The sequence below is a fragment of the Egretta garzetta genome, unplaced genomic scaffold (genome assembly GCF_000687185.1).
Source record: "Egretta garzetta isolate BGI_Z169 unplaced genomic scaffold, ASM68718v1 scaffold34, whole genome shotgun sequence".
Classification (NCBI taxonomy): domain Eukaryota; kingdom Metazoa; phylum Chordata; class Aves; order Pelecaniformes; family Ardeidae; genus Egretta; species Egretta garzetta.
This window is the reverse complement of record NW_009259586.1, coordinates 433,238-444,774: the sequence shown is the minus strand read 5'-3', so window position 1 is coordinate 444,774 and position 11,537 is coordinate 433,238. Positions and strand designations below refer to the sequence as shown.

The 11,537-nt window shown below is 45.8% G+C and overlaps 1 protein-coding gene across 1 annotated transcript in view; it reads right to left on the bottom strand.

Moving 5' to 3' along the window:
• Nucleotides 1-3,729: 3,729 nt before the first annotated feature.
• Nucleotides 3,730-11,537, bottom strand: part of CDRT1 (CMT1A duplicated region transcript 1) — an 11,637-nt gene continuing 3,829 nt past the window's right edge. The window contains 6 exon segments of the mRNA XM_035893360.1: nucleotides 3,730-4,562; nucleotides 6,540-6,802; nucleotides 7,598-7,756; nucleotides 8,440-8,582; nucleotides 9,527-9,675; nucleotides 10,374-10,495. Coding sequence (XP_035749253.1) covers nucleotides 3,730-4,562; nucleotides 6,540-6,802; nucleotides 7,598-7,756; nucleotides 8,440-8,582; nucleotides 9,527-9,675; nucleotides 10,374-10,495 — 1,669 coding nt within the window.

Sequence of the window (11,537 nt, the reverse complement as noted above, 5' to 3'; positions counted from 1 at the left end):
CAGGGCCCCGGGGGGCGGCAGGGCCGCGGAGGGCGGCAGGGCCCCGGGTCTCTCCGTGAGAGCTGGGAAGGGATTTCAGACCTGTACGGCTGTTACAGCAACAGCGAGTCACGCATCAAAGCTGAGATGTAGAAATCCAAAGCTTTCTAAGGAGAAAAAGGTCTCCCCTTGGGCTGACCCGGGAGTACTGGGAGCTGGCGGGCGAGGGGCGAGCGAGGGACCCGTCCGAGCCCTCCTTTGGCGCTAGCGCGTCAGCAGCGACAGTCCCTAGCTGTTAGTCAAAAGTGCCGTCATCTAACGCAGTGAAGTGGAAGAATATGAAGCGCTGGTGCCACCGATGCGTTCTCGCCGGATGATCGTCCCCGTGGTTTCTTTGCAAAAATGTAAAAACCTGGTTGTGGTGCGGCACAGGGGATATTACAGAAATTACCGTCAAATGTGGCTGCTGCACAGCGAATATGTTGTCGTTGGAGAAACGCCGATTCCTCGGGACCTCTGAAGATAGATGCGCAGCACCACTGCCTAATCTTTACACTAAACTTTCTAAAAGAAACGAAAAAAAGTCAACCAAAAATCCTACTGAAAAACCTCCGAAGGAAAGAGTCACGTGTTTGGGGTTTTTTTCCCCCTTTTTTTTTTGTTTTAAAGCGTATGGCCAGACATTTGTTTTGAGGACAAAGCAAACCAAATATTAATAGTACTTTATGCTTGCTTGTTTTGTGAGCAATACGGTGTTTTCACACGTAGCATCTCCTCCCAGGTGACCCTGATGCGCTGCTCGGTGCCAGGGGTAGAACTCGCTCTGCACTGGGAGCCGATCCCCCACCTCGTTCGGGCACTGGTGTTGGACAAAGCTCCCTCCAGGCATTTCCACCCACCGGTACCTGCTGTGGTGGCCAGCAAAGCATCAGACTCTTGCATCCCCAAAATGCAGCTGGGGCCCCAGACCCCACAGTGAACCATCCAGGGGGAAGATGAAGGCGCGGAGCTGCAGCTACAGGGAAAGCCCCAGACGTGCAGGCTGTAACCCCGGGGCTCAGACTCACCCGTGCTTTAGGGTTAATATCCCCACTCGCTCATAAAGAGCCCTGGTACCAGCGAGTGCTGCGATACAGCCCTCCCTCTCATGACTCTCAAAAACTGTCCTGGATCCAAATTAACGCTTTATTTCTATATAACACCTGAAAAACCACAGCAGAGAGGCGCCGTAGAAATAAGCATATTATGCAGCCAGTCAGAAGACAACGTTCATCATGTAAAGGCCTGGCTGTTTAATGGTCTTTCTCATGCCTCTTTAATGGTTTATGTTGGGTTTTTTTTAATTTAGAAAGGGCAGATGTAGAGTTACCAGATATACATGATCTGATGTAGAGATATCTTAAGTCTGATATACACAATCTAATCTTGTGGGGTGTGATCCAGCCATGAACAAGTAAAACGTCCTTTCACTTCAGTACTGCCTGCATACAGTTTAGTTTTCACATCAGTTCAAAGGTGCTATGAAAAAATCCATTTTGCTCACCTGGTTAGCGCGTTCCCTTGTATTGCTCACTGAAGTCAGCATGCCGTCTCACAGGCAATCCAAAGCTGTTACTGATAAATACAATACTGTATAAAAACTTTTTATAACTTTGCTGTTGCCTCTCTCTAATACTCTCTTGCTCCTTTTCTATTCACCCAGCACCGTTCCTCTGCTGAAATACAAACGCTTCTAGCTACAGCCAACACTCAGGTAAATGCATATTTCGTTCAGAAACACCTGTCAATCTCTACAGACAAAATTGCTGTAACATCAGCACAGTATCATCACATCAGGATCACCTTCTCTATGCTTTGTGGATGATAAGTACAAGGCTAACGGCACCTTGTTACAACAAAACTCTGTTAAAACGATCTTGGCACCTATCTGGCTTTATCTCTACTTGCAGGGGCATCGCGTCCTGCACAGCATCAGCACTGCCCGCAGCACCCCAGGTTGTCACCTCTGCACACCCGAAGGCCATGTGCACAGATAGGTCAATTTAACTCAGAAGCTAATTGTTAAGATAGTAAACCAACCCCCTCTTCCTTACCTTCATAAGTGGCTTCGCGTACTGCACATGGCATCTTCCAATATGTTAATTCCCTTCCATTGCATCTCTGGCGCCCAGCTCCCAGCTTTGCATCCATCGTGCTGAGCTAAGGCCGATAGCAGAAGGACTTGATCCAGCTCTGTCTTCCTTAGGTAATTTCACACCACCCCTATTGGTGGTGGCATCCTGCAAGAGCCTGAGGACCCACACCTGCAGGGAGAAGCTGATGTATTGGCTCCAAATAGGAAGACAACACTCCAGTCCTCCTCGCTTCGGCATGGCTAAAAAGGCATCAGCCTTTCCGTGATGTTTTTCCGCTGGGCTCCCTCTATTAGATGCTTTTTTCCAGGGGGGTTGTGCCAAAAGGCCTCGGGCTGCAGCTGGGCTTACACTGATTTCTTGTGAGAAAGTGCCATCCCGTGGCTACGTGTGAAATCCTTGCTACTTCATGTCTCAAAACGAACATCAGGCAAAGCCAATTCGGACAACCGTACCGTGTGTCATAGTACAGGCACAGTGCAACAAGGGCAATTGCCAACCTCCCACCCTCCCTCCTCCCCTGCTGCCTGGATTTCAGCACCAAATCCGAATTACAACAGTCCAGCTCCCAAATCTCCATTAGTTTTTGGCTTCCTCACAGTTTTACATGGACACTTGGGTTTTATTACCTGTTCATTATTATTCTTTGGGAGACAACTGTTGTTATTTTTCAGTGTGGGAGAGTTTCACAGACTTGCATCTCAAACCAGAAGTGCTGCTGAAAGGACTCTTGAAGTGACCGTGGGCAGGAGTGTCCTGCCTCAAGCCATTAATGCAAGAGAATAACAGATTTCTGGTACACTGGCCCCAAAGTTGGACACCTGGAGAGGTTTTTGTCTTCCCAACTCAAGCCAATTGAAGTCCTGAGCATTAGTGGAAATCAAGCACATGTAGGCACTTTGTCTGCAAAAACAGTGAAAAGGAAACCACTAGCTTTATTTTTATTATTTAACACAAATTAAGTTTTAAGCTGCTTTCCAGCCAGGTGGCCCCAGTGTGTCCTGGTGCCTGGAGCACTTGGCTCTTCCCGTGACTCAACTCCACCAGGTCTCTCAGCCCATTCCCCCAGCCCGCCCAGGTCCCTCTGGTGCATCAGCCAATCCTCCTAGTTTGGTGCCATCTGCCAAATGGCAAAGGTGCGTCCTGCCCCATCACCCACGGTGTTAATTAATGAAGACGTTAAAACAAAATCAGACCCACTATATCAACCCCCTGGGCTGCACTGCTAAGTTGCTGGCCTCCAAGCTGGCTTTCGTGCAGCCTCTGGACTCAGCTAGTTGTCAGTCCACACTTCTCCAGCTTATAAATCCTAATTAATCCACATAAATTCTGATAAGATTTTTTTTATTATTATTCACACACGGTTGAGCCATACGTTGAGCTATATTAGTGTCAAACAGTGCTGGGTCTAGAGTAACAGCAGGTCTAGCAAGATAAATCCAGGAGAGGACTCAGACCTTACCTTGAGAAATAGCTGAATATACCAATAACGTCCCTTAGGAAAACTTACAGTAGAGGTGTATTTTATACTTAGAAACCAGAGGGATCTTGACATGGTGGACTCAGCTGGACCCCAGAATCCTTGGATACTGGCTGTTTGTTGGACTAAGGGATTACCTCAGATAAATGTGTTAAGCCCGAGCTCTGGAGCAGGTATTTTGCCCTCCTCAGTAAAAGAGGTTACAGGTAGGCCTTTGATTTTCCTTAACCAGGCCTTGTTGCGTGCTCTTCGCTGATCTTCTAGGAGCTTTGCCTGGCGTGCCTGACACTGAGCTACTGTAGCTGCCTCATACACAGCCTTCTCTTTTCCTGTCAGAAGCCTGAGCCCACTGGCCCTCCTGGAAGGGTCTGGAGCATATGGACAAAAAGTCTTTTTTCTCCTGGAAACGGCTTCATTTTTCATTTGTGCCATCACCACATGTGTTGATTTGATTGGTTCTGAAGAAGCTGTGAAGGGATTGATAAACTGAACCCCACTTTCAGGGAGAGAAATGACTTTACCATGACCACTGGGAGCTTTCTTTTCTCGCAGCACACCACAAGTCTTGGGACGTACAACAGAGGGAGCAGGGATAGAGGAATTCACAGTGGGTCCATGCAATGAGTTTTTCATCTTGAGCTGGAGCATTTTGGTTTCAAAGGGTACAGAAATTCTTTTCAGAGTCAAAGAATCACTGTGCAATCTTGCACGTTGGAGCCGGACTATCTGATCCTTTCTGTGTTGCAGCGGGGTTTTGAATATTTGTACCTTTTCAGGGCGGTGGTGCTGATGTTCCCATGGAGGCTCCCATGCTTCCCTGACTTTTGCAGTGTGCTTAATGCTGGAGCTGACTTGGGCTGACTTGCAGGCGTTCTGCAGCGTGCCAACCGTTAAGAGGAACTTGTCCGGGGTCATTGGACAACTTGGGCCTCTTCTCTTCTCATGCTGCAAAGCGGCTTCAGATTTGCCATCTGTTTCCAGAAATAAAGCAAACACATTTGGAGTTGAGGATAGTTTTTGCAGTTGTTGTTGGCAGGGTCATACTCTGAGTAAGACCAGGGATGGGTGGCTGGACTGACAGGCATATGGACAGTCCAAGTTTATCTGCAGAACAGGCAGCGTAAGAAGCTACAGGCCAGTGGTGCCCAGTTCAGTTTGTTCATCCTTGGCCTCACCAGTGACACTGCCAACATCAAAGGTAACTCTGTCTTGGTTGACTGAGAAGTGTTCCTTGCCACAGCCTGTACGGGTCAAACTACAGCCAGATGCTGTAACATACATTATATTTGTGTTTGGATAGCTTGGTATCCACCTTGCTTGAAACTCTGGTTTCTAAAAGGAATGAGGTTCCTACCACCTCTTCCCATGCATCCCTTTCTTGTCCTACAGTTCATGCGTTGGGAAAAGGCTTCAAGATGAGTCAGCTCCTGGTAGAAATCTTTGAAGTAGGCAACACCTGAGAACCACTTTGAACCACGGCTGCTCAGAGCTGTGTTTGAATTTGAATCACAAGACAGGCTCCGTAGCCTGGCTTTGCTGCCCTAAGGGATGTAGGGACTGAGCTGTGCTGTACAACAGACACATCAGGATGGGTTGTGCGATTATGCCCTTGGCTAAGAACTAGATGAGGATTATGACACAGATGAGAGCCATAGAGGAGCCATAGCATTACCACTGCAGGGATCTGTTTTACCGCTGCAAACCTTTCATCCAGAATGGGCCTGTCTTCTAGAGATCCTTACCTTTTGTTTAACCCATTCAGTTACTTTAGGTGCACTTGTCTGAAGAATTACTGTCCTACCAAGCCACGAAGAGTCCTTACCGGTACCTGCAAGGATTCTCGCAGAACGTGCTCTCTCTGGCTGTACTGAGGCAAAGGCATGGGGTTGTTGGGCGCCAGCAATGAAAACGTTTTTCTGCTGCTCCGCCTGAATACAAAAAGTCTTCTCCATCTCAAGAAAATACTGCTGTTGCTGGCAAGCTGCTAATTTCGTCAGTTCATAGCAGAGAGCTAGAAAACAGAAGGAAAAAAGTAATCTCTAACCTGCACTGGTGTTAAACTCTTTTTTATTTAATAAAATCTTCATAACTGATGGGATTTCAAATCTTTGGTTACTGTTTCACCTCTTATCACAGCTTCTAAAGGTCTGGGTAATTAGAAATAATCCAAAGGTACTTGTTTGGCAGAAAACCTCACAGAATTCAAAGATGACAGCAAATGATGGGGTTTTTTAAATATTATGTATACACGACCCATACTTTTTTACCACTAGAATTAAAATATGTTGTGCTCCCTATTTGTTGCCTGTTTCTACAAACTGTACGTCTTTTACCAAGTTGCACCAAGGAGGTTAGCATCCGATGGCCTTAAAAGGGTGAAAACTTTCTTAGCCCAGAGTTCATTTGCAATATGCAGTTTGATTGTAGAGCTGGAAGATTGGCGATATGTACTGCCTTAAATAACTGCTGATTTTTAAAAAAAAATAACATCACAATGTTGCAATTGAAAAGGTGCCTGCTTATGTGCAATTGCATTTCCCAATGATGGCAGATCCTGAATGCAGGTGTCCTATAACTTACTGAGAGTATTTGCTAATAAATAATTCAGGCACTGAATCAGCAGCATGTTTCCGCGCACACCAGCTGTAAGAATATGAATAATACTCCTGATTTCTCTATTGCTCAGTTTGAAAGCGACAGCACCTGTCTTGACAAAAATGTGTTGAATTTCTACCAAACCTTTCTGAAAAGTACAAAGGTTTTACAAAAGCCTGGAAGGGACAGGACTATTGAAACACAGCAGCGCATCTACCAGACCGCACTTTGAAAAAAGCAGAGAGCCTGTGCATCGATTCAGATGAAGGCAGTGGGTACTTGAAACTCTTTCTAGAGTTTCTTGAAACATTCTAAAATACAATGCTGGAGTATGCAGAGGCTCTACATAGTACTTTGAGATGCTTCATGGCCTTTCGGTGACTGGTGGTGGATCCAGCACGATGGCGTGAGCTGGTCAGCGTCTTGCGTCTCCAGAGCAAGTTGATGCGTCTGGCTGAGGTCGTGGCGTTTCACTCGCTGGAGTGGTGTTCTGCTTGAGGTCCCGTTGAGCTGTTTTTTCTTCCCCACCATCTTTCGGTCAGCAGCTAAGGTATAGTCCCATCTGACATCCTCAAACTGGAACATCAGCAGACTAGTTGGTGAATTGATCACCATCCTGGAGGAGGGAAGGAGAAGCCACTAAAAGTGCAGATACCATTAGCACAGCAGTTACTACACAAGAGGTCCATACATTTCTCTGCAATACAAAACCACTTAAACAGGTTAAGCTTCAAGGGCATTTAAACAGATGCGAGATAACCATCACTTGTTTAAGGAAGCAACAGGAATTAGTCCCATCAATCAGACCCTGTACATTTCAGCTCGTACTCCTTATGAGCTCGGTGGGGGTCTCTTCATTCAGCCCTATGGCAAAATTAGTTTTAAAATAATCGGCATGCACAATGCCAAAAGAAACTGGACACACCATATTATTAGGGACATTTAAACCCAAATTGGAGGGGTGGACCGGGTCTGGTTGGGATGGAGTTAGTTTTCCTCATAGCAACCCACATATCACTGTGTTTTAGAGTTGTGACCAAAAGAGCATTGCTAACACACCAGTGGTTTGGCCATTGCTTACACAGAAGCTGGGAACTCCCTTTTGTGGGGAGGTGCAGAAGTGAAGGATTTTCCACGACTGGCTTTTATAAAGGGGCGGTAGGTCAGGGAACAGGTAAAGGCTTTGTCAAGGTCTATATCTTAAGTTGTATAGAAACAGGAAATTTTAGATTGCTGAATGAGCTAAGCAAATCTATTTTCCACCATTGTTAACAAGAACTGAAGTGGTCAGTAGAGCCCTTTAAAACCTATTTGTGAGAAGGACAGAGAAAGGAAAAACACACAATTATTTAAATTACAATGTAAGCTACTTAATATGGTTCAGAGGCTGACGGCAGATGTTGTCACCAACCTGTTTTCTGCAACAAAGAAAGAAGATATGGGGTCCCCTCTGCTGTTGGCCATCAGAACTTTCAGGCAGCTTCCAGTCAGGTAGTTAAATATACGAATCTTTCCATCAGCACAGCCGCTGATGACTCGGAGATAGAGGAACTCCAGGGAGAGAACTTCCCTGAAAACACGACATGTCAGTATTGGTACATTCATTATCTTTCACAGGCAGACACAATCAACCACCATGCCTCCATCCACACGCTAAACAAAGCAGCTCATTGAGATATTTAAAAGGCCTAGGAGCAAAGTCCCTCATAATCACTCCATGTCCAAATGAACCAACACGGTGCATCCTCAGAGCAACCAGTGTGTTTTATGGCCATCCGCTGTGTTTTAAATTTCATTTTTATGTCTAGGAAAGTAAATGAAAACAATATGATGCTACAGTTTTCACAGTTCTAATAAGCAATTAAAGTATTAGAAAATAACATAATATACAGTTGGTAGGGTTCAGCGTGTAAATCAGCCACCTCTGATATAGAGAGTGTCTTTTCTTGACCAGGTAGTGCCATACCCTCTTGCACATGGGTTGGGGTCCTTGAAGTATTGGACTATGCACTGTCAGTCTTAAGTCATCCCTGTTTGTGAAGAAGCAGTTGCATTTTAGATTGTTATAGGTCTTAACTGACAAACACTGGTTGCTACCACGTAGTGCCCAACACTGATTTAAGATGAAGATTGTTGAAAGTGGGGATATTTCAGATCCTAAGACTGATGATTAAGGCATTTTGTGATGGGAGACATTTTCTTTACAGATTTAGTAGACTGTTGAATACAACTTGAAACCCATCCAATTCCTACTTAGGGTGGCGGAAAGCTATTAGGCATCTCTTGAGGTTTCCCAACATGCTCCATCCCAGGGCGTATCCATCGGTGCTTCCCGTGACTAGGTGCCACTGATCAAAAGACAAGCACTTCACTGGGCCTTGGTGCCCCTCTAATGTCTGCAAAATAAAATAAATAGGTGCAACACTCAGCAACGTGGATGTAAATATGCCAACATATCTTACGGCATTCACAACACCAGCCTCATATTATATTGTAGTTCTATTGGATGATGTTGTAATATACCAATACACCCTATAGATAACTGTGTTAGTTTTATAGTCCCTTAGAAGAAATATTCTGGGCTTGTTGCTGATGATGAGCTACTGGCATGGAATTAACATCTGTTTTCCATCTTTATTACATGTGCGAAACAGATCTTGCCACACCGAGACCTTGGTCATCTGTTGAGTGTTCTCCCACTAGAGAAGCAACTGGACTGCCCTGGCTATAGTGGAAGGGGTGACTGCAAACCTCGCTCAACTGGAGGCTGGCTGTCTCGCACCCGAGATTCATCTTAATTTGCAGTTCTTCCCCGCAGGGAGAAAGAGCTTCACTCCTCTCGGATGTGGGCTAATACCAATTCTGGACACCTGCTAAGGTAATTAGCAGACTCTGGCCTCAATCTTTAATTACAGAGCAGCTATCCAGCTGCTTCAGCTTTATCAACCGGTTCTGACAGCAAGTTTCAGCTTTTGGGCTGATAGAGGATAACTCCAGCCCCAAGAGCTGCGGGTCCAGCCCTCCCACCCTCTTCCCAGGTTCTAAACATTTTTACAGGAGCAGAGATTAATGTAGCTGCAGAGAACAAGTAACGATGAGGGTTAAACAAGGCAAATCAAACCCTGGCTTAAAATTGACAGTGGTTTGCAAATCAGTTTTTATATTATTTGCTTACAAATAATTCTGCAGTTTCTTTTATCAGTTTAAGCTGCTTTTCATTTTGTTTCTGGAGATTTTTTTTTTTTAGAAATTCTTTGACAAAAGCAAAAAGCAATGGTAAACTGGCACAGAAGATTTTTTACCATTTTGCACAAAATCATCCACCTAAGAAGAAACTTACTTTGATCAGAGCACCTGTATCAGCACACCAGACTTTCACCAGCCCTCGGTCACAGCCACTGACAATGTGGGCACCATCCATTTTAACAACCCAAACAACACTGTTGTGCTTCAGAGTCTTAAGGCATTTCCCACTCTCCAGGTTCCACACTGTTAGGGGCAAAGGTGAGAAATATTAAAAATACACAGGCCCCAATGAAAATTTTTGCCGAGTACAATGTGAATTAGAAGATACTATTGAAATTACAGTTGTACCTTGTACCTGCAGCTCTGCATGTGGCCAAGTGTTGGCTTGAAAAATATAATTGTGCGGCAAAAATTTTAAAGTGCCAAGTCCAGAAAATAGCACATCCTTTTCTTCCTTATTCTCTAAGCTAATAATAAGGAAACCTCTGTTTCTGTAGAGGAGGCCCCATCCCTGCAAACATTCCAGGCCAGGTTGGACAAGGCTGTGAGCAACCTGATCTGGTTAAAGGTGTCCCTGCTCCCTGCAGTGGTTGGGGTTGGGTCCTTTCCAACACAAACCATTCTATGATTCTCTGACAAGGCTGAAAGTTGATACCACTTTTCCAAGAGTTGGTCTGGCCCTATAGCCACAAAGCCTTTAAAACCAAATAAAAGCAGAAATAATGAGAATTTATTTAATGACACAGAGACCTTGCGTGTGCATGCGTCCACAGTTGAGGCTGTTCTGGAAGCCAAAATATGAGACGCTAAATTTCACCCTCTGGTGTATAGACTTGCTTTCCTACCCACACGCAGCATGTGTCAGACCCATCACACCTCTCAAGCACCCTGCACATCGCTCGCTACTCCGTGCCTTTGGCTGGGAAGTGCTTGGCTCTCACCTTTCACCATCCCATCCCTGGCTCCTGACACGAGCTGCTCATTGTGTAAATCCAAGCAGGTGATCGTCCCACTGTGACCATTAAAGATTTTCACACAAGCACCACTGTATATATTCCAGCACCTACAAAGGAGCGACAGAAAAGGGAACACAGTCATTAACTTAACCGATGGCTTATTCATCTTACTCATTATTTCCCACTTACCAGGCCCAGCTCTTCTCCCATACACGCTAGGTTAAAATCAGGACTCATTCCACTAAGGTGTGGGAAGATTTGGAACAATCAAGTCAGGCTTAGTATTAAATTTTTACCAATATACTTTTGTTTTTCTGCCTCCAAACTGCCTGGAAACATGTGGCTAGATTTCACCTTTGGCATGGTTACCTTCAATTAACCTGAAAAGGCAAAGCTTTACAGATAAGGTTGTTTCTTTACTGACCAGTGACAAGATTATTTCTGTTGACTTTACCTAGAAAGCTCAAGCCTGCACTTAAACAAACAGCCCTTTTGGAATGGGAAGAGCAGGGAGAACAGAGCCTCACTCAACAAAAAGGTAGTTTGTACTAAATGAAAACTTTTAACACTAACTTTTTTGTTAAATTAAACTCTGATGAAAATGTGCGATTGCCATACCAGAGCCAGGTGACCTGCTGTTTAGCTTTTCACCCCTCATCATGATACATTTGAGCTGGCTGAATTTGAGCCAGCAGGGTGCCCAGGTGGCCAAGAGGGCCAGCAGCATCCTGGCTCGTATCAGGACTGGTGTGGCCAGCAGGAGCAGGGCAGTGACCGTGCCCCTGTCCTGGGCACTGGTGAGGCCGCCCCTCGAATGCTGGGTTCAGGGTGGGGCCTCTCACTCCCAGAAGGACCTGGAGGGGCTGGAGCGTGTCCAGAGAAGGGCAAGGAAGCTGGTGAAGGGTCTGGAGCCCAAGGCTGCTGGGGAGTGTCTGGGGGAGCTGGGGGTGTTCAGCGTGGAGAAGAGGAGGCTGAGGGGAGCCCTTATTGCTCCCTACAACTGCCTGACAGGAAGGGGGAGCTGAGGGGGGTCGGGCTCTGCTACCGGGGGACAGGTGATGGGACGAAGGGAAACAGCCTCCAGTTGTTCCAGAGCAGGTTTAGGTTGGACATTGGGAAGAATTTCATCCCCGCAAGGGCTGTCAAGCC